Raw genomic sequence first — 22,788 nt, 5'->3', positions numbered from 1 at the left:
GATAAAAAAAATTGTTATGGCATTAGAATAATAAAATCATAGAATTGTTTAGATTTAGAATCAACCCATTAACCATTAACTTCTGATACCTTTAATATTCTTATCAATGATCTGGATGAGGGGATTAAGTGTACTCTCAGTAAGTTTGCAGATGACACCAAGTTGGGAGGGAGTGTCAATCTGCTTGAGGGTAGGAAGGCTCTACAGAGGCATCGGGACAGGCTGGATCGATGGGCCAAGGTCAACTGTACGAGGTTTAGCAAGGCTCAGTGCTGGGTCCTGCACCTGGGTCACAACAAACCCATGCAGCGCTACAGGCTTGGGGAAGAGTGGCTGGAAAGCTGCCCAGTGGAAAAGGACCTGGGGGCGCTGGTCGACAGCCGGCTGAACATGAGCCAGCAGTGTGCCCGGGTGGCCAAGAAGGCCAACAGCATCCTGGCTTGTATCAGCAGTAGTGTGGCCAGCAGGACTAGGGCAATGATCATCCCCCTGTACACAGCACTGGTGAGGCCGCACCTCAAATACTGTGCTCAGATTTGGGACCCTCACTGCAAGGAAGACATTGAGGTGCTGGAGCGTGTCCAAAGAAGAGGATTGAAGCTGGTGAAGGGTCTGGAGAACAAGTCTTATGAGAGGCAGATAAGGGAACTGGGGTTGTTTAGCCTGGAGCAGAGGAGGCTGAGGGGAGACCTTATCGCTCTCTACAGCTACCTGAAGGGAGGCTGTAGTGAGGTGGGTGTTCGTCTCTTCTCCCAAGTAACTAGTGACAGGATGAGAGGAAATGGTCTCAAGCTGCATCAGGGGAGAGTTAAATTGGATATTAGGAAAAATGTCTTTACTGAAAGAGTGGCTAAGCGTTGGAACAGGCTGCCCAGAGAGGTGGTTGCGTCACCATCTCTGGAGGTGTTCAAAAAATGTACAGATCCGTGGCACTTTGGGACATGGTTTAGGAGGCCTGGCGGTGTTGGGTTGATGGTTGGACTTGATCTTAAGGGTCTCTTCCAACCTTAATGATTCTATGATTCTATGTTACCTGCAGTAATGTAGCCTCTGTGGATTTGAGAAGGATGGTTCCCATGGCTTGGAACTCAAGTAAGTGTCCGAGCTTGTTCCCATCATCTTCAATGAAAATTTGGCTGCCATTGAGAAGCATTTGTAGGGAGGGAGAGCAAAGTCCTTGAATGAAGATATTGACTTTGGAACAGATATCAGGCAGATCTGAGCTTGGCTGTACGATGGACATTCTTAACTCAGATTAACTTGCTTGACTTCAGAATTTAAACCTAAACCTGATTTTCCAGCATTTTCATTTGCGTTGTGCACAATTTCTTTGTTATTTATGCAGATGTCCTACTTTAGTCATGAGAAAACACTGACGGAAATCAGCCTTTGAAGAAGCATTTTAAAAGTGCTACCTATTCTGCTCTTCAAGCCTCTGTGTTTTTATTGAGTTGGAAAATACAAGAAAAGGCAGAGACTCTGGGATTAGCTTTGCAGAACTGGTGTAAACAAGAAGCGGCAGATGGCTTCACTCTGTCAAGTGCTGGTTGTCCTTTCACACATAAATCTGTTTGACCTCAGAGGAAAACAGGAAAAGTATGAATGAAGGTAAGTAGCTTTGCAAACCCTTAAAAGTTTAAAGATTTTGTTTAGAGTTACTGGAAAAGGGTTTGTAGAAACAGGATGTGTCATGTTTCCTTTCACTTCCTTTGAAGCTACAGGGTGTCAGAGGTGTGTTTCTTCCTCAGATTTAAACTATTCCTATATAAATAATGGCATCTATGGCTTCACCCTTTTGTGTCGCTCAGACTCCGAGCCCTGTGAGGAGAATTCCCTTTATATGTACAATGCAACATCTCCTTGTCTGCACAGCAGACATGAAGATAACACAGGCAGAATCTTTCCTCAATACGTCTGAGGGGAAAATGGGTGGAAAAACATGAGACTCATGGAAGATGGTGAGAATTTTGATAATGACTTCAGTTTATGTTGTTTGATCAGGGTGGGTAAGGTCGTAGGAAACTTCCTCTTTCTCATCCTGTCTCCTCTGAAGTGCTCTAGGTGTGCCTGTTCAAGCAGGAGGGTTGGACAAGATGATCTCCAGAGGTCCCTTCCAACCCCTACAATTCTGTGATTCTGTGATTCTGTATATACACTAAACTGGGTTTCCCTCTAGCCCCATGTCCAAGATTTCAGGCTCGCTATTTGTGCATGCATCTCCAGAATCCCTTAATTGCAAAGAAGGATTCAGAAGATTGGTGACCTTTGTTTTCCTCTAGCTCTGAAACAGGGAATGCACATAGTCTTTTCTCAGTCTGTTTCTTCATACCTGCCTGCAAATATTTAATAACCACTACAAATTGTTCTGACATGAGAGGAGTGTCCCATCACACAGCATCTTGTTCATACCTGGGTTGACACCTGCCAAGGGAAAGAGGGAGAGAAAGCACAGTTCACTACTGGATCTTCACAAATAAAGCTGGTTTGGGGAAGAAAGCAAGAGGGAACCCATATTCACTCAGTGGAGTGCTCCACGTGCAACCATTCCTCATGACAATACAAATAATTTCTGTTAGCCGTGACTGGGCTCCTCTCCTTATTTTGCTAGCTGCAAAACACAGTCTTGGTGGAGGCTGCTGGAGGTGTGCCACCTGTTGTAGCTACTGAGTAAGAGTCACTAGGAGAAGGGGGATCTGGGCTGAGCCAAAGCACTGTCACTGAATCCTTCCCACACCAGGAGTCTGGACACAGGGCTAGCCCTGCACCACTCACCCCAGTCGTGAAAACTGAGAACTACCTAAGTGCCTCCAGTCATCTGGGACCTCCCCTGTTAACCAGGACTTCTGGTAAATGATGGAGAGTGGCTTGGCGAGCTCCTCCGCCAGCTCCCTCAGTAGTCTTGGGTGGATCCCATCCGGCCCCATAGGCTTGTGAGTGTCCAGGTGGCTCAGCAGGTCGTAAACTGCTTCCTCCTGGATTATGGGGGGGTTATTCCGCACCTCATGCCTGCCTACCAGCTCAGGGGGCTGAATACCATGGGGATATCTGGTGTGACTATTAAGGACTGAGGCAAAGAAGGCATTAAGTACCTCAGCATTTTCCTTATCCTTGGTGGCAATGTTCCTCCCCCACATTTAATAGAGGATGGAGGTTCTCTTTGGTTCTCTCTTTGTTGTTAACATATTTGTAAAAACATTTTTTGTTATCTCTTACAACAGTGGCTAGACTGAGTTCTGGCTGGGCTTTTGCCTTTCTAATTTTCTCTCTGCATGACCTAACAAGATCCCTGTACTCTTCTCGAGTTGCCTGCCCCTTCTTCCAAAAGTGGTAAGCTCTCCCTATTTTCCTGAGTGCCAGCAAAAGCTCTCTGTTCAGCCAGGCTGGTTGTCTTCCCCGCCAGTTCGTCTTGCAGCACATGGGGACAGCCTGCTCCTGCGCCCGCAAGACTCCCTTCTTGAAGAATGCCCAGCCTTCCTGGACTCCCTTCAGGACTTCCTCCCACGGGGCTCTCTCAACCAGTGCCCTAAACAGGCCAAAGTCTGCCCTCCTGAAGTCCAAGGCAGCGGTACTTTAGTACTCAAAGCAGGGCTAACACCAAAGTTAGGACATGTCGTTCAGGGTATTGTCCAGCTTTTTAACTTTGCCAAAGAAGGACGTTCCCTACCCGCTCTGGCTACCTCTTCCAGGGCTTACCTGCTTTCATGGCATACCTCACTTGGGGCAATGTGTGACCATTGCCTTACGTTCTTTCACTGTGCATCCCCGAGGCAAGACAGGCTCTGGATAGTGGAAGACAGCACTTAGATCTCCCTCAGCCTTCCTTCCTGGAGAGATGTGGTGCTGGATGAACCTGCTAGGTAAGAGTTTTCATTGGCTTAAAAGCTCAAAGGTACACAAGAGGGAAACAAAGCTCCAAGAAACAAGGAACGGATTAATGAGGAGCGGTCATCACACTGTCATTAACTGTAGCTCAGAGCTTGTTCTTTGAAGCTGGAGGGTTGCAAAGCTCCAAACAAGAATATCACGGATCTATTCAAATGGCAAAATTCACATAGGAGATCTTACTCAAATAACATGCTCCTCTTCTTGCCAATGTGCTTTACGGCTTTGAACCAGCAAAGATGTATGGTAACGGCAGTGTTATTATGGCCATTTTGCAGAAAAACAAACTTTTGAGGGGGAAAAGTCAGGCCAGAGAGTGAAAACCACTGTTGTGAAAGACACAGAGGTAGCACCTCATCTCGATTTTAACTTCATTTTCCAAAGATCTGTCATTAGGCGAGGAGGCTTCTGGTAGCTTTGCGCTCCATCTGGTCATAGAACAACAGGTCGTGTTCCGCACCATGTGAATGAAAACAAGAAGCCTGGGCTTCTTTAGCACTCAGATATAGTCAGTTCTCATAAACGTGGCGTGGACTGCACAAGTGCATGCCCTGAATTGGAGACCTCTCAAAAGCTTTCTCTAACCCTGCTGCACGTGTTAAGTTTCCCTTGTCAAGGTGGCGGGAACCCGAGCTTGCAGGTCACGAGAGGGTGTGGTGAATGAGTGTCGAGCTCGTACAGGAGCCAGAGCCCTGCTCGGCAGTCGTGACGCTTGTCCCCTGTGCAAACGGCTCCGCACTCGGACAGCGTGATACCCACGTCACTGAGGAGGCCCCAGGGCAATGCTGTGGGGCTCCCAGGGCTTGGTTTGCATATGGCTGCAAAGGCAGCCGCTTCGGGCTCCTTGTGGCCCACAGGCAGTGTGCACAGCTGTGGAGGGTGACAAATGATCCTGATGGGCCCAAGGCAGGAGCACAGAGAGGCTGGTGATCCTCAGCTACAGAATCAGTGAAACCAGAGCCCGCTGCATCAGCTCTTCTGCAAAATGGTCCCTGACTCTGTGGCAGCTGAGCCGTCAGCAGCCGATGCCCGTGTTCCCCGACAAAATGGTGCACAGATACTCGCAGATTCAGCATTTGTTCAAAGACGTCATTTATGGGCACTTTTGCACACAGTAAAAGTCCCAAAGGAAGGGACTCTCTCGAAGAGGGAAGGCGGTCGCTGTCGAGGTGGTACCGGAGACTCTGTCGCAAGCCTCCTTGCAACAGCCCCTTCAGCTGCATGGGGTCCCACTCCCCAGAGTGTGCTTTTGCTGTGCAGGAAAGGTGCGGCAGCAATTCCCAATACAGCAGGAGGAAAGTCATCTTTGTCACTACTGCAGTTGTCACCGGCTGCTGCGCTGGGGAGACCGTTGAGAGGAGAAAGCTGCTGGTCTTGGCAGAGGGCTGCTGCACAGGGTTTGCCCTTTCCTTTCTGTGTCCCACATTCTCCCCTCTTTTTTCCCTGCAGTAGGAGGTCACTGTCTGCCGTTGGCTGTGAGCCCTGCAAACACAGCTCTGGAAGACCTCTTTCAGTTTCCATAGAAGAGCAGTCTCGTGAGCCGATCTTCCAGCTCATAGAAGTCATGCAGTGCCTCAGCATGGGCGGCTGGATCCTGTGCCAGATGCTGGAAGAGGTTGGGTGGCTCGGCCGCTTGTAAAGCTGGGGGCAAGACGATCTCCTCAGGCATGTTCTCATTGCCAAAGAAGAAGTGGTCAAGGCGTTTCTCCTCCAGGCAGCAGCGCAGGTATCGCATGATATCCTGCAGCCGCAGCAGGAAATCCCTCCTGCGCCAGCCTGACAGGGGTATGGTGGTCAGGAGGTGCATCACAGCTGTCTTCAAGGTGTAGGTGGAAAAGCCTGTGCCCACCATGGCACGAGCGCAGAGCTGCAGGCATTTGAGGTGGAAGCTGTCACGCGGGACCTGCCGGGCTATGTGCCTGAAGAACTTCATCTCAGCCACAGTGTAGCTCTCCAGCCACGTCGTGCTTGGGGTGAGGATATCCTCTGTACTCTGGCTGCTCAAGAAGATGTCCGAGTCGCCTTGCTGCACACCCAACGTGATCTCAATAAAGAGGGTCCTCCTGGAGGCATTAGTCAGCTGCAGCTTGCAGGAGCGACTGGAGGGCAGCACCTTCATATTGTAGCGACCGGACAGAGGCATCAGCATCCAGGCTGACCTCACAAATTGCTGGAACCAGTGGGCAGTTTTCTGCACATCTAGGTAGGAGCCTGTGCAGAGGGTGTCTAGGAGGCTGGGGTCCTGATTCCTCCTCAGCTCCTCCTCGGAGTGGTGGAGGAAGCACAGCAAGTTCTCCACAAGCTGCGCCCTCATGCAGGTGCACACCAGCTCCACGCGGATGCAGGAAACCTTCGCCGGCGGTTCCCCCACGGTGCTCAGCTCGAGCTGGAAGGCGTGCCCACGGGGGGCCTGCAGGGGCACGAGCAGGCAGTAGACAGCATCGTCCCCATGGGGACTCCAACCTTCAAAGGCGCTGCCCACCTTGATGGCTGGCTGCAGCACTGGAGAGAAACTAGTTGACCATTGACCTTGGAAGACATGGAGGAGGTCACCCGCCAGCTCCTCCACCACACGTCGCCAGTAGGCCAGGTTCTGCACTGGCCACTGGATGCGCTTTGCAAAAGTCCTACCCAGATCCCTCTCATCATCAGGACCTTCTCCATCACTTTCTTCCTCCTCCTGCTCCTCTTCCTGCTCCTCTTCTTCCTCCTGCTCCCTGTCACTGCTAGAGCTCTCCTCATTGCTTGAGCTCTCCTCATCACTGCTGCCGTCCTGTTCACGGCTCCTTTTCCTGAGCCACCACCAGAGCCCAGAGAGCAGGACCAGGACTCCAGCAATGGCCCAGAACTGCCACTGCTGCAAGGCAGCAAAGAGCAGGGCTCCCCAGGTCATGACGCTTCTCAGCTCCTGGCTATGCGGTTCCTGGCTGCTCTGCTCCAGCTCCTGCAGCAGCCGAGACATCTCCAAGCTCAGCAGCTCCGCACGTTGCTGCATGCGCTCACGCGTGGCCTCATCCAGCTCATCACCAACCTTCTGCGGGTACCAAATGGTCCCTAGCAGAACCCGGATGAGGAATTCTGTGGCAGCCATGGCCTGCGGGAGGAGGGAGAGAAGGGGTTGAGTGTGGCTGGAAGGGAGGGAGGTGGTGGCGGGGGGAGCTGGGGGCAGGGAGGAGAGGGGGCAAGGCAGCTGGGAGGCAGCAAGGCCTGCGCCCACCCGCGGCAGCGGCATCACCGTGCCCTGCCCAAGGCGCTCCCACGAGCGGCTGTGCCCTCGATGCAGGGTGAGAACCCACCCCACCGGGGGCGCGCGCTTCTGCCCCGGCCCTCGTCCAGCCCAGCCTCTGCCTGCGTGCGCACTCACCGCTGGCCCAGGCTGTACTGGGGCAGGGCGTCCTGCTGGCGCCCCTGATAACCGCCCCCATTGTGACTCGTCCCCTCTGCTGTCACAGGCGCCAGAGCGCATCACGGGCACGCCCGCCGGCCAGCCCCGCCCCTCGGCCCCACCCCGGAGCAGCAACTCACAGCTCCCCAGGCAGCCAGAGCCCTGACAGCCAGAAAGCGCAGACCCACCTGGCAGGACAAGGCCGGGTGACTCGATTTGGGGAAATTACTTTATTACCAATCAACTCGGTTCACTTGGGTAAGTCGATATCACGGTGGGCGCAGGCTTTTCCACCGACACCTTGATGACAGCTGTGATGCCCCTCCTGACCACCATACCCCTGTCAGGCTGGCGCAGGAGGGATTTCCTGCTGCGGCTGCAGGATACCATGAGATACCTGCGCTGCTGCCTGGAGGAGAATCGCCTTGACCACCTCTTCTCTGGCAATGAGAACATGCCCCAGGAGATCGTCTTGCCCCCTGCCTTCCAAACAGCTGAACCCCTCAACCTTTCCCAGGAAGGAATGCTAGTTAATTAAAACAAATTGCTGGTTAGGGAAGCTCTTCTCTCACATTCCCCGTGACCTTGGGCCAGCTGGAGTGGTAGACCTATTCAATGCTGCTTTTTCCTCAAGAGGGATGTGGAGAAGTGGCTGTAAGGCGTCATCACTGTAGTTTGCAGTTGTGGGAAACCAACAGGTCCAGCTATCAAGCAGTGACACTTCTCCACGGCTCTTAAATTGACAGGAGGGCTTCTGGTGGTCCAGTTCAACCTTCCTTTGGGACTGCCCCACGGCCACTTAATCTGTAGCTTTCAGGTACCGCAACAACAGGATCTATTAGGGTGCAGAGGATTGTGGGGGGTTGGGGTGCAGTTTCCTGGGAAGGACTTACAGCAGAACCTAGGCATCATGGCACTCTGGACACTTGTGCCAGGGTACAGCGAGGGCCAGCCGCTCCCTCAGGGCCTGGAAGTCAGGAGCTGAGTGTGCTAAGACAAAGGCCTGTCCCACCACCTCCACCCAGGTAGTGGGGCAGGCCTGGAGACCCTTGGCAGGTTCACTCATGCCTGCAGATCATCAAGCAGGTTCACGGTGATGAGGCAGGATGAGTTCAGGCCAGGAAGTCAACCTGCAGCTCAGGGCTGTGGGGACAAGGCCAGGCCGAGGCCAGGCTGGGATAGTGGCCCACTGGTGGGCCTGGCTCAACGGAGCCCATGGCCAGGCCAGGCAAGGCTGGGGGAAGCTGGAAACTGACAACCTGAAGTGTCGCTCTGACGGGGACTGACAGCCCTGGTTTGAGCTGCAGGGGGATTCTGGGCCATGGACAGGGCGGAGGGAAGGCCTGGGGGGGCTGGTCAGGGCCCTGGCAACCATGGAGGCAGCGTATCTCGTAAGCCAGTTAATTAATACTTTTTGCTCCTAAGCTAGGAGAGACCCATGACACCGTTTAGGGACCAGGGAAAGCGAAGCGATGCAGACTTCTTGCACGTGCGTTATTTACACAGTCGATTGCAGGGAAACCCACGTAGTGACATCCAGTGGCAATGGAGTGCAGGGAGCATTTCCTGCCTGTGACATGACACGCTGAGACAGGGTTTTCTTATGCCGAGTCCTGCTCTTGCTCCTTTCCACTCCCATCACGCCCACAGTTCAGCCATTTCCTTTTTCTACATATGGTGTTAGCTATCTTGCTTCGTCCTTGTGCATTCCCTGTCCTTTGGCAGATTATAGCCTGAAATTAACTCCAGTTTAATGGAAAAGGTTATCAGTTGCCATGGAAATGCCTTACCATGTGATTGTGGTTGTACTTCCTGTTGTGCTTAGGGCTGAAACCATTAGACGAGCCTTGTTTTTACACTTGCTTACAGTTCTATAGATATCTGTTACTCAAAACTGCGGACAGAATGTTCAGTCTTCTAACACAGGTCATTTTGGTTTTTATGCTGTGATCTTATGCCAAGCTGTTAAACACTTATGCTAAAGCTTTCTGCAACAGACATCCTCAGACTTCCTGGTTTGTTATTTAAGAACTGCAAAGCCAAATTCCTGCTGATAACTATTAACTGTCAAGGAAATAGGTTGATTTCCATGAACGAAGAGAATGCTGACTGGTCGCTTGCCTTTGCTGGCTGGCTGATACTGAGATAAGAGCTCTAGGATGCAGGAGGTATGGGCCGCTGTGCCAGGCAGCCTAGCACGGAAAACTGCCCAATGCTGGGTGACTCTTGGCCTCAGTGTTAGCGACTGTAAACAGCACCTCCTTTTCCTCAGGGGTATACCTGCCACCACTAATAGCTCATCTGGGGATCTGTGCTGGCTCTTTCTTTGTTCATCGTATACATTAGGGATTCCAGTAATGCAGTTGATTGGTAATAAAGTAATTGGTAATAAAGTAATAAATTAATGAAGTAATTTCCCCTAATCGAGTCACTGTTTTGCCAGTGGTGGTAATTGCTGAGTGATCTCCCTGTCTTTATCGAAAAGCACTGCATTTTGTTGTAATTTTCTCCTCCTGCAGTGATGTGGAGCGGAAATGATTGAGCGGTTTGGTGAGACCTGGTGCCCAGCTGTGCTCAACCACTGACAGTATCCATGGCACATGTCACCGGATCTTAGGTTTGGTGAGGGTTTCAGGGGTCTTTTGTCTGCTTTGTAAGGGGAGCCATTGGGCTATCAAGCTATGGATGCTTGAAGCAGCTGTGAGTTGCTGCTCCGGGGTGGGGCCGAGGGGCGGGGCTGGCCGGCGGGCGTGCCCGTGATGCGCTCTGGCGCCTGTGACAGCAGAGGGGACGAGTCACAATGGGGGCGGTTATCAGGGGCGCCAGCAGGACGCCCTGCCCCAGTACAGCCTGGGCCAGCGGTGAGTGCGCACGCAGGCAGAGGCTGGGCTGGACGAGGGCCGGGGCAGAAGCGCGCGCCCCCGGTGGGGTGGGTTCTCACCCTGCATCGAGGGCACAGCCGCTCGTGGGAGCGCCTTGGGCAGGGCACGGTGATGCCGCTGCCGCGGGTGGGCGCAGGCCTTGCTGCCTCCCAGCTGCCTTGCCCCCTCTCCTCCCTGCCCCCAGCTCCCCCCGCCACCACCTCCCTCCCTTCCAGCCACACTCAACCCCTTCTCTCCCTCCTCCCGCAGGCCATGGCTGCCACAGAATTCCTCATCCGGGTTCTGCTAGGGACCATTTGGTACCCGCAGAAGGTTGGTGATGAGCTGGATGAGGCCACGCGCGAGCGCATGCAGCAACGTGCGCAGCTGCTGAGCTTGGAGATGTCTCGGCTGCTGCAGGAGCTGAAGCAGAGCAGCCAGAGGCAAAGGAGCCAGGTTCAGACGAGCCAAGAGCCAAGCGTCATGACCTGGGGAGCTCTGCTCTTTGCTGCCTTGCAGCAGCGACAGTTCTGGGCCATTGCTGGAGTCCTGGTCCTGCTCTTTGGGCTCTGGTGGTGGCTCAGCAGAAGGAGCCATGAGACCGACACATGCAGCAAGAAAGGCAGTTGCAGAAAGAAGGGGCACAGGCAGGAGCAAGAAGGAAAACCCAGTGTTGCTCTGGATGTGGGCAGAATTTTGGCGGAGCGCCTTCTGGACGTGCCAGAATCATTTGTCATGGTGGAGGAGCTGGTGGATGAACTTCTGCGTACCTGCCGAAGACTCTGCAGGAATAGTTTCATGCCGCGACTGATGCCAGCCATTGGGGAGGGCAGTTTCTGCCAAGGCTGGAGTTCCCGTGAGGATGACGCCGTCTACCGCCTGCTCGTGCCCCTGCAGGCCCCCCGCGGGCACGCCTTCCACCTCGAGCTGGGCACTGACGAGGAGATGCCGGCAAGGAACTCCCGCCTCCGCGTGGAGCTGGTGTGTACCTGCATGAGGGAGCGGCTGGTGAAGGACATGCTGTGCTTCCTCCACCACCCCAAGGAGGAGCTGAGGAGAAATCAGGGTCCCAGCCTGCTAGGCACCCTCTGCACCGGCCCCTACCTAGACGTGGAGAAAACCACACGCTGGTTCCAGATATTGGTACGTGCAGCCTGGCGGGTTTTGCCTCGGTCGCGACACAGCCGCCTCACAGTGCTGCCCTCCAGGCGCTCCTGCAAGCTCCGGGTTGTGGATGCTTCTGATAGTCTCCTCCTGATTGAGATGCTGTTTGGGGTGAAGCAAGGTGACTCGGACACCTTCCTGAGCATCGAGTAGGCAGAGGCCAGGCTTACCATCAGCGGGACGTGGCCAGAGAGCTGTGCTATGGCAGAGGTGCCAACATGCCAATAAATCACTTGTTGAACACACAAGCGCTGCGTCCCTGAGGTTCTATGCATCACTTTGCTGGGGAATGCGGGCATGGGGTGCTGACAGCTCAGCTGCCACACAGTCGGCCAACATTTTGCAGAAGAGCGGGTGCAGTGCCCTCTGGTTTCAGTGATTTATTGGGCCTTGCCTTCCCAGGTGGTGCAGGCTAATCCTAGTAGGTACAGCTTGGCATCACACAGCTGCTCAATCCCTTGCCAACAGTGGGCAGGCTGAGTGCATCAGCAGGGTGAAAGGGGGAAGACTTGTGGGTTGAGAGAGGACAGTTTAGCAGCAAAAGCTACGTGGCCAGGTAAAGCAAAACAAAGAAGCCGTTCACTACTGCCCTGTTCTGCTGAGCAGACCTGCCTTTACAGGAAGCGTTCACCTCCCTGCGGCTTGGGTTACCAGGAAACTTGCTAGCCTTGTACAGCGGCCCTCAGATTATTGTCAAAGAGCCATAGAATAGCTCAAGTTGGAAGGGACCCATAAGGATCATTGTGTCCAACTCCCTGCTCCTTGCAGGGCTACCTAAAACTAAGTCATATGACTAAAGAGCATCATCCAGACGCCCCTTGAACTCTGGCAGGCTTGCTGCCGTGACCGCTTCCCCGGGGAGCCTGTTCCAGTGACCAGCCACCCTCTTAGTGAAGAACCTTTTCCTAATGTCCAATCTGAAATTCCCCTGACGCAGCGTCAGTCCATTTCCTCATGTCCTAGTGCTGGCCAGCTTGAACTCTAACGGAGCTTTGGCTGCACAGATTTTCCCCCTACAGTGGCAAGCCCCATCTCTGTCGTCTTCCCGTGTCGCCTCTCTTTCCTTGCTTCCAGTGTCCGTACACTTTCCTTCTCCACCTATGTTCTTGAAGAGGATCCCTGTTCAGCCAAGCCGGCCCTCTGCCCCACTTGCTTGACTTCTGACACCTTGGAATTGCCTGCTCCTGCGCTCTTAAGAGATGGCTCTTACAAAGTGGCCAGCATCCATGGACAGCCAATACCCGTGAAAGCAGATTCCCAGGGAACCTTACTAACTAGCTGCTTCAGCAGCCCCAAGTCACCTCTCCCCGCATCCAGGCTCCAAGTTCTGCTGGCAGCTTTCCTCTATCGCCAACGCCTGGGAACTCCATTACTTCGTGGTCACTGTAACCAGTGACCAAGACAGCCACCAATCACCACGTTGCCCACCACTCCCTCTTTCTTTACAAGCAACAAATCTAGGAGGGCACCTTTCCTGGTCGGCCCCCTTAGCACCTGCTAAGATAACCAAGAAGTTATCTTCAGTGTGCTTCAGGAATTTCCTGGACCTGTTTGCGTCCACTGTACGATATTCCCAGTTGACGCCTGGGAAGTTCAAACCACCCATAAGGAAGAGGGCAGTTGATCCAGAGATATCCCTTACTTCCTAGTCCAATAATTCATCGGTGGCATCGCCCTGGCTGGATGGTCAGTGGTAGGCTGCCACAAAAGCATCCGCTTTATTTGCTTTCCCCTTCACCCTTAGGCGGCGGCTCTCAACCATGCCGTCCCCAGCTGCAAGCCCTGTGCACAGTCCAGCCCCTCCTTTCCACCCAGTGCTACCCTGAGGCGCGGAAACAAACTCTACAACTCACGGAGAGTTATAAAGCAGGTAGGTTTATTGCAGCCCTGGGTGCAAGGGGGGTCGCTCCTCCTGACTTGCACACTGCAAGTCCTGATGGACAAAGCTTATATTGCTCAGTTATATACATACGCATTAGATTTCCTGGCACTAATTATAATACTTGCCTCTTAATTACGCATGCATTTTAAGTCCCTTCTTCCACATATGGTCGGTCATGAGTTGGCCCATCCAGTAATCTTGCCAGTGTATTGCAAGGGGTGTTGGTTTCAACGGGTGTTCTGACTCTTATCTAGATGGAGATGTCCTTAGCTCCTTTTGTCTTGGTTTTGAGTGGCACCTGCTGCTAGGTTGTTTGCATCCCCCCCAGGATGTTCCCCATCAGGCTTGGGAAGATTACATCCTTGGGTGCATTCTTGCCTGAGGCCCCTTACAGCAGTGGCAGTCTGAGGCTGTTGCCTGTTTGTCCCGGGTGCTTCTGAGGGGAACCTCAGGGATCACGGGGTGGTTTCCAGACAGGAGTTTGGTAGTTCTGCAGCGTCCTTATAACTTTGTTTAGGCGCTTCTTGTCCTGACGCCCCTCTGACTCCCCCAAAGCAACAAGTTTCCGTCATCGTGCAAGCTCTGCCTGTTACCTTACAGCCCAAGGCTACCTCGTTATCCTGGCTGAGTTTTGGCTCCGGGCCCCAACATTTGTTGCGCTACACTAGATTGCATTGGTGACGTTTAACTGTGCATTCCCTGAATCAACCCCTCCGCCTCGCCTGTCCTGCCTCTCTCTCCTGAAGAGCCCGTAAGCGTCTGCCACGTCACAGCACACCAGTCACAGGACTCATCCCACCAGCTTTTGCGTACGCCGATGACGTTCTAGCTCTGGGACTGGGCCAAAGCTTCTAGCTCCTCTTCTTTATTCCTCCTGCTGTGCGCATTAGCGTAAAGATATTTCAGACGTGCTCCGCTGTACTCAGCACATCAGTCAGAGTGGTACGCGATGGTATCTTCCCCAACACCCTTTTTCTCTTAACCTAATTTATACTATTTTTTACCTTTCAGGTGGAGCTTGAGTGACTCTAGTCATACGCACCTTTATTATGATTGGTGTAAAATTCCCTTGCTTTGCCCAGTGAGGGGTGGTTGCATCTTAGAGGCAGGTAGTGAAAGGACTAAACCCCTGACAGTCCCTGACTCAGACCTAATTGTACGCATCCTTCTTGTCTTGTGGCTTCCTCCCTTGCAAAGATAGTGTTAGGTATTTGAAGAATGCCACTTGGTGCCTGATAGGATTAAAAGGACCTTGACTAAGCTCGTAAATTCATCGATAACATAGACTCGGGACATCAGTGCCGAGATAAGCATCAGCCTCTTGTGATAGTCCAAGGCCAAAGGACTGATGAGATAATTCAATGACTATATATAGGCAAAGGAAACCCAAAGTTCAACCATCGGACAGGTGAGGAAGACCATCGGAGACCACTGGAGGACCCCCGAAGACCACTAAAAAGACAACTATGCACGCGGATTGAACTTTTCCATACGTTAATGAATCCTCGGGAACCTTATGACTATGCATGACTTTATAGCATAATAATCTTTGGAAGTTTACCGAATCACTGGAGCACTCATGGTGGAGCAATCCCCAGTGCTGCCCAGCGCTGTAATAAAGAATGCCTGCTTAATAGTGACTTTGTTGCTATTGAGTTTTATTTTGGGAACTTTCTGGATACGCCGCTTCCTCTTACGGGGAGGCTCGGACCTTGAAGGATAGTATCCGCAAACTTTTGTAGCAGTAGCTTTTGGGACGGAGGTGTGTTTTGGTATTATAATGATAAAAAGGACAGCATTTTGTCAAAACCATGACAGACTGTTGGCTCGGGGTAGCAAACGTGCAGTGTACCAGCTCCGTGGTCACGGAGCCTGGGCAAATGTGCAGTGTACCAGCTCCGTGGTCACGGAGCCTGGGCAAATGTGCAGTGTACCAGCTCCGTGGTCACGGAGCCTGGCCATGGTGTCTCCACACCGTTCCACCCTCCGGACAAATCCTCCTAGAGTCAGAACACCAAGTTCTCCTGGCATCGCTGACATCTAAGGTTACGAGCCTAGGGGACTTCCATGGAATGGATTGCTCACCTGTCAGCCGCACGCTACCCTGCAAGACTCTTCCATGCTGTACCTTTTCTAAAAACATAAGTTTAATTTCTAAGTCACCCCCACCGATTATTCCACACATCTTCCACTGGGTCAGGTTGCTCGGCGCCCTGTCCAACCTGACCTTGAATGTTTCCAGGGGTGGGGCATCTACCACCTCTCTGGGCAACCTGTTCCAGTGTTTCGCCACACTCATAGAATCTCCAATTGCTAATACCTGACGTGCTTTCCTGGTGGCACCGGTTCTAATGCAGGTGATGGCTCAACTTTGCCCGCTTGAAGTTCCTGGATGCTGTCCGTTACTCCCGTGCTCTGAATTCTCCAATCCCACACGGTCACATCTGCATCCAAGCCCCTCTAACAAACACCTCTGTGAAAGCCTCCCGTTAGCTGGCGTCATAGATAAGTACCTGTAGCAAGACCAACTCCAGGGTCGTTTAGATCCAGAAAGAACAGGTGGATGGTGATGCCACAGAACGACGGCTGCTTTGCAAAATAGTAGTATGTGCGTGTTAAGTAGCGCTTGGTCAAATCACGTTGTGCCTGAATGCTAGAGAAAGGTATAAGAACCTCGTGTAAAACCACGTTTGGAGTGCCCCAGTTTGCATGGGACACCTCATGCGCATGAATAAAGAATTTCTCTTGTAATTCTGTACTTTGCACCCTAGCCTCTCTCCTGAGTCGGTGCGGGACAGTTGCAAAAGTTTCCTAGCACTTCCAAAGGTTGGAAGCGGTTGCGGGGACAGCCAGCACCGCCCAACTCTCCCAAGACCTGCTGCCTGCTGGCCAGGGCCTCCCGCGCGCAGCCCAAGGCCGTCAGGCGCACAGATGTTGTCCGAAAAGCGGATTCGCTGCCCGGTGTGCAACGAGTCGATAATCACACCCTCAGGAGAGACATTGCTAATTTACTTCAGGGTTGCGCAAGCCTGGCTGCTCGGTGGTTTTCCACAAATCAAGCATAACGTAGCCGGCTACCTCATTATATTTATACAATAGGTCCAGACATATTCTACCTATCCAATACCTACCCATTCTCATCTACAGAGGCATTTGCGAAGCAGTATCTCAGATGCTGTGGCAGGCTTTCATTTCCCAAAGCCCTTCTGCAGGATGAGGCCCATGGCAGGAGCACGGACAGGGCGGGCCATAGTTAAACAATCAGCGAAACCAGAGCCCACTGCATCAGCTCTTCTGCAAAATGCTCTCTAACTGCGCCAGCTGAGCAGGGAGCACCCCGTGCCCATGTTCCCCAACAAAGTGGTGCACAGACACTCGCAGAATCAGCGTTTATTCAAAGACACGATTTATTGGCACCTTGGCACAGAGTAAAGGTCCCGGAGGGGACAGTGTCTCTCACAGAGGAAGGGCAGTCACCGTCCAGCAGGCAACGGGTGTCTCTGTCGCAAGCCTCCTTGCAACGGCCCCTTCAGCCGCATGGGGCCCCGCTCCCCAGGGCGTGCTTCTTCTGCGCAGGAAAGGCGCAGCAGCAATTCCCACAGCTGACGGAGCTGTGTGTTCTCCGTGTCCAGCGTGCTTGGTTCTGCAGGACCAGCTCCCCGGGGAGTGCCGCCACGCCTGGCCCTGTGCGTGAAGATGTGCACCTCTGCCATAGCACAGCTCTCTGGCCACGTCCCGCTGATGGTAAGCCTGGCCTCTGCCTACTCGATGCTCAGGAAGGTGTCCGAGTCACCTTGCTTCACCCCAAACAGCATCTCAATCAGGAGGAGACTATCAGAAGCATCCACAACCCGGAGCTTGCAGGAGCGCCTGGAGGGCAGCACTGTGAGGTGGCTGTGTCGCGACCGAGGCAAAACCTGCCAGGCAGCACGTACCAATGTCTGGAACCAACGTGTGGTTTTCTCCACGTCTAGGTAGGGGCCGGTGCAGAGGGTGCCTAGCAGGCTGGGACCCTGATTTCTCCTCAGCTCCTCCTTGGGGTGGTGGAGGAAGCACAGCATGTCCTTCACCAGCCGCTCCCTCGTGCAGGTACACACCAGCTCCACGCGGAGGCGGGAGTTCCTTGCCGGCATCTCCTCATCAGTGCCCAGCTCGAGGTGGAAGGCGTGCCCGCGGGGGGCCTGCAGGGGCACGAGCAGGCGGTAGACGGCGTCATCCTCACGGGGACTCCAGCCTTGGCAGAAACTGCCCTCCCCAATGGCTGGCATCAGTCGCGGCATGAAACTATTCCTGCAGAGTCTTCGGCAGGTACGCAGAAGTTCATCCACCAGCTCCTCCACCATGACAAATGATTCTGGCACGTCCAGAAGGCGCTCCGCCAAAATTCTGCCCACATCCAGAGCAACACTGGGTTTTCCTTCTTGCTCCTGCCTGTGCCCCTTCTTTCTGCAACTGCCTTTCTTGCTGCATGTGTCGGTCTCATGGCTCCTTCTGCTGAGCCACCACCAGAGCCCAAAGAGCAGGACCAGGACTCCAGCAATGGCCCAGAACTGTCGCTGCTGCAAGGCAGCAAAGAGCAGAGCTCCCCAGGTCATGACGCTTGGCTCTTGGCTCGTCTGAACCTGGCTCCTTTGCCTCTGGCTGCTCTGCTTCAGCTCCTGCAGCAGCCGAGACATCTCCAAGCTCAGCAGCTGCGCACGTTGCTGCATGCGCTCGCGCGTGGCCTCATCCAGCTCATCACCAACCTTCTGCGGGTACCAAATGGTCCCTAGCAGAACCCGGATGAGGAATTCTGTGGCAGCCATGGCCTGCGGGAGGAGGGAGAGAAGGGGTTGAGTGTGGCTGGAAGGGAGGGAGGTGGTGGCGGGGGGAGCTGGGGGCAGGGAGGAGAGGGGGCAAGGCAGCTGGGAGGCAGCAAGGCCTGCGCCCACCCGCGGCAGCGGCATCACCGTGCCCTGCCCAAGGCGCTCCCACGAGCGGCTGTGCCCTCGATGCAGGGTGAGAACCCACCCCACCGGGGGCGCGCGCTTCTGCCCCGGCCCTCGTCCAGCCCAGCCTCTGCCTGCGTGCGCACTCACCGCTGGCCCAGGCTGTACTGGGGCAGGGCGTCCTGCTGGCGCCCCTGATAACCGCCCCCATTGTGACTCGTCCCCTCTGCTGTCACAGGCGCCAGAGCGCATCATGGGCACGCCCGCCGGCCAGCCCCGCCCCTCGGCCCCACCCCGGAGCAGCAACTCACAGCTGCTTCAAGCATCCATAGCTTGATAGCCCAATGGTTCCCCTTACAAAGCAGACAAAAGACCCCTGAAACCCTCACCAAACCTAAGATCCGGTGACATGTGCCATGGATACTGTCAGTGGTTGAGCACAGCTGGGCACCAGGTCTCACCAAACCGCTCAATCATTGCCGCTCCACATGACTGCAGGAGGAGAAAATGACAACAAAATGCAGTGCTTTTCGATAAAGACAGGGAGATCACTCAGCAATTACCACCACTGGCAAAACAGTGACTCGATTAGGGGAAATTACTTCATTAATTTATTACTTTATTACCAATTACTTTATTACCAATCAACTGCATTACTGGAATCCCTAATGTATACGATGAACAAAGAAAGAGCCAGCACAGATCCCCAGATGAGCTATTAGTGGTGGCAGGTATACCCCTGAGGAAAAGGAGGTGCTGTTTACAGTCGCTAACACTGAGGCCAAGAGTCACCCAGCATTGGGCAGTTTTCCGTGCTAGGCTGCCTGGCACAGTGGCCCATACCTCCTGCATCCTAGAGCTCTTATCTCAGTATCAGCCAGCCAGCAAAGGCAAGCGACCAGCTTCAGCATTCTCTTTGTTCATGGAAATCAACCTATTTCCTTGACAGTTAATAGTTACCAGCAGGAATTTGGCTTTGCAGTTCTTAAATAACAAACCAGGAAGTCTGAGGATGTCTGTTGCAGAAAGCTTTAGCATAAGTGTTTAACAGCTTGGCATAAGATCACAGCATAAAAACCAAAATGACCTGTGTTAGAAGACTGAACATTCTGTCCGCAGTTTTGAGTAACAGATATCTATAGAACTGTAAGCAAGTGTAAAAACAAGGCTCGTCTAATGGTTTCAGCCCTAAGCACAACAGGAAGTACAACCACAATCACATGGTAAGGCATTTCCATGGCAACTGATAACCTTTTCCATTAAACTGGAGTTAATTTCAGGCTATAATCTGCCAAAGGACAGGGAATGCACAAGGACGAAGCAAGATAGCTAACACCATATGTAGAAAAAGGAAATGGCTGAACTGTGGGCGTGATGGGAGTGGAAAGGAGCAAGAGCAGGACTCGGCATAAGAAAACCCTGTCTCAGCGTGTCATGTCACAGGCAGGAAATGCTCCCTGCACTCCATTGCCACTGGATGTCACTATGTGGGTTTCCCTGCAATCGACTGTGTAAATAATGCACGTGCAAGAAGTCTGCATCGCTTCGCTTTCCCTGGTCCCTAAACGGTGTCATGGGTCTCTCCTAGCTTAGGAGCAAAAAGTATTAATTAACTGGCTTACGAGATACGCTGCCTCCATGGTTGCCAGGGCCCTGACCAGCCCCCCCAGGCCTTCCCTCCGCCCTGTCCATGGCCCAGAATCCCCCTGCAGCTCAAACCAGGGCTGTCAGTCCCTGTCAGAGCGACACTTCAGGTTGTCAGTTTCCAGCTTCCCCCAGCCTTGCCTGGCCTGGCCATGGGCTCCGTTGAGCCAGGCCCACCAGTGGGCCACTATCCCAGCCTGGCCTCGGCCTGGCCTTGTCCCCACAGCCCTGAGCTGCAGGTTGACTTCCTGGCCTGAACTCATCCTGCCTCATCACCGTGAACCTGCTTGATGATCTGCAGGCATGAGTGAACCTGCCAAGGGTCTCCAGGCCTGCCCCACTACCTGGGTGGAGGTGGTGGGACAGGCCTTTGTCTTAGCACACTCAGCTCCTGACTTCCAGGCCCTGAGGGAGCGGCTGGCCCTCGCTGTACCCTGGCACAAGTGTCCAGAGTGCCATGATGCCTAGGTTCTGCTGTAAGTCCTTCCCAGGAAACTGCACCCCAACCCCCCACAATCCTCTGCACCCTAATAGATCCTGTTGTTGCGGTACCTGAAAGCTACAGATTAAGTGGCCGTGGGGCAGTCCCAAAGGAAGGTTGAACTGGACCACCAGAAGCCCTCCTGTCAATTTAAGAGCCGTGGAGAAGTGTCACTGCTTGATAGCTGGACCTGTTGGTTTCCCACAACTGCAAACTACAGTGATGACGCCTTACAGCCACTTCTCCACATCCCTCTTGAGGAAAAAGCAGCATTGAATAGGTCTACCACTCCAGCTGGCCCAAGGTCACGGGGAATGTGAGAGAAGAGCTTCCCTAACCAGCAATTTGTTTTAATTAACTAGCATTCCTTCCTGGGAAAGGTTGAGGGGTTCAGCTGTTTGGAAGGCAGGGGGCAAGATGATCTCCTGGGGCATGTTCTCATTGCCAAAGAAGAGGTGGTCAAGGCGATTCTCCTCCAGGCAGCAGCGCAGGTATCTCATGGTATCCTGCAGCCGCAGCAGGAAATCCCTCCTGCGCCAGCCTGACAGGGGTATGGTGGTCAGGAGGGGCATCACAGCTGTCATCAAGGTGTCGGTGGAAAAGCCTGCGCCCACCGTGATATCGACTTACCCAAGTGAACCGAGTTGATTGGTAATAAAGTAATTTCCCCAAATCGAGTCACCCGGCCTTGTCCTGCCGGGTGGGTCTGCGCTTTCTGGCTGTCAGGGCTCTGGCTGCCTGGGGAGCTGTGAGTTGCTGCTCCGGGGTGGGGCCGAGGGGCGGGGCTGGCCGGCGGGCGTGCCCGTGATGCGCTCTGGCGCCTGTGACAGCAGAGGGGACGAGTCACAATGGGGGCGGTTATCAGGGGCGCCAGCAGGACGCCCTGCCCCAGTACAGCCTGGGCCAGCGGTGAGTGCGCACGCAGGCAGAGGCTGGGCTGGACGAGGGCCGGGGCAGAAGCGCGCGCCCCCGGTGGGGTGGGTTCTCACCCTGCATCGAGGGCACAGCCGCTCGTGGGAGCGCCTTGGGCAGGGCACGGTGATGCCGCTGCCGCGGGTGGGCGCAGGCCTTGCTGCCTCCCAGCTGCCTTGCCCCCTCTCCTCCCTGCCCCCAGCTCCCCCCGCCACCACCTCCCTCCCTTCCAGCCACACTCAACCCCTTCTCTCCCTCCTCCCGCAGGCCATGGCTGCCACAGAATTCCTCATCCGGGTTCTGCTAGGGACCATTTGGTACCCGCAGAAGGTTGGTGATGAGCTGGATGAGGCCACGCGCGAGCGCATGCAGCAACGTGCGCAGCTGCTGAGCTTGGAGATGTCTCGGCTGCTGCAGGAGCTGAAGCAGAGCAGCCAGAGGCAAAGGAGCCAGGTTCAGACGAGCCAAGAGCCAAGCGTCATGACCTGGGGAGCTCTGCTCTTTGCTGCCTTGCAGCAGCGACAGTTCTGGGCCATTGCTGGAGTCCTGGTCCTGCTCTTTGGGCTCTGGTGGTGGCTCAGCAGAAGGAGCCATGAGACCGACACATGCAGCAAGAAAGGCAGTTGCAGAAAGAAGGGGCACAGGCAGGAGCAAGAAGAAAAACCCAGTGTTGCTCTGGATATGGGCAGAATTTTGGCGGAGCGCCTTCTGGACGTGCCAGAATCATTTGTCATGGTGGAGGAGCTGGTGGATGAACTTCTGCGTACCTGCCGAAGACTCTGCAGGAATAGTTTCATGCCGCGACTGATGCCAGCCATTGGGGAGGGCAGTTTCTGCCAAGGCTGGAGTCCCCGTGAGGATGACGCCGTCTACCGCCTGCTCGTGCCCCTGCAGGCCCCCCGCGGGCACGCCTTCCACCTCGAGCTGGGCACTGATGAGGAGATGCCGGCAAGGAACTCCCGCCTCCGCGTGGAGCTGGTGTGTACCTGCATGAGGGAGCGGCTGGTGAAGGACATGCTGTGCTTCCTCCACCACCCCAAGGAGGAGCTGAGGAGAAATCAGGGTCCCAGCCTGCTAGGCACCCTCTGCACCGGCCCCTACCTAGACGTGGAGAAAACCACACGCTGGTTCCAGATATTGGTACGTGCAGCCTGGCGGGTTTTGCCTCGGTCGCGACACAGCCGCCTCACAGTGCTGCCCTCCAGGCGCTCCTGCAAGCTCCGGGTTGTGGATGCTTCTGATAGTCCCCTCCTGATTGAGATGCTGTTTGGGGTGAAGCAAGGTGACTCGGACACCTTCCTGAGCATCGAGTAGGCAGAGGCCAGGCTTACCATCAGCGGGACGTGGCCAGAGAGCTGTGCTATGGCAGAGGTGCCAACATGCCAATAAATCACTTGTTGAACACACAAGCGCTGCGTCCCTGAGGTTCCATGCATCACTTTGCTGGGGAATGCGGGCATGGGGTGCTGACAGCTCAGCTGCCACACAGTCGGCCAACATTTTGCAGAAGAGCGGGTGCAGTGCCCTCTGGTTTCAGTGATTCATTGGGCCTTGCCTTCCCAGGTGGTGCAGGCTAATCCTAGTAGGCAGCTTGGCATCACGCAGCTGCTCAATCCCTTGCCAACAGCGGGCAGGCTGAGTGCATCAGC

The 22,788-nt window shown here is 54.2% G+C and overlaps 2 protein-coding genes across 2 annotated transcripts; one reads left to right on the top strand and one right to left on the bottom strand.

Moving 5' to 3' along the window:
* Window positions 1-4,798: 4,798 nt before the first annotated feature.
* On the bottom strand, window positions 4,799-6,896 carry LOC135314953 (inositol 1,4,5-trisphosphate receptor-interacting protein-like 1). Its single transcript, XM_064460006.1, has one exon. The coding sequence runs from the start codon at window positions 6,875-6,877 to the stop codon at window positions 5,393-5,395; it is 1,485 nt and encodes a 494-aa protein (XP_064316076.1). The 5' UTR covers window positions 6,878-6,896; the 3' UTR covers window positions 4,799-5,392.
* A 14,513-nt stretch (window positions 6,897-21,409) lies between these two features.
* Window positions 21,410-22,453, top strand: LOC135314927 (inositol 1,4,5-trisphosphate receptor-interacting protein-like 1). Its single transcript, XM_064459982.1, has one exon. The coding sequence runs from the start codon at window positions 21,410-21,412 to the stop codon at window positions 22,451-22,453; it is 1,044 nt and encodes a 347-aa protein (XP_064316052.1).
* Window positions 22,454-22,788: the final 335 nt, after the last annotated feature.

This window comes from Phalacrocorax carbo, chromosome 9 (genome assembly GCF_963921805.1).
Source record: "Phalacrocorax carbo chromosome 9, bPhaCar2.1, whole genome shotgun sequence".
NCBI classification, from domain to species: domain Eukaryota; kingdom Metazoa; phylum Chordata; class Aves; order Suliformes; family Phalacrocoracidae; genus Phalacrocorax; species Phalacrocorax carbo.
Note: the sequence above shows the minus strand (reverse complement) of the source record. Positions and strands in the feature narration are given on the sequence as shown.

Coding starts and splice junctions, on each gene's coding strand:
- LOC135314953 (XM_064460006.1), bottom strand. CDS start 6,877: ATGCAGCAACGTGCGGAGCTGCTGAGCTTGGAGATGTCTCGGCTGCTG.
- LOC135314927 (XM_064459982.1), top strand. CDS start 21,410: ATGGCTGCCACAGAATTCCTCATCCGGGTTCTGCTAGGGACCATTTGG.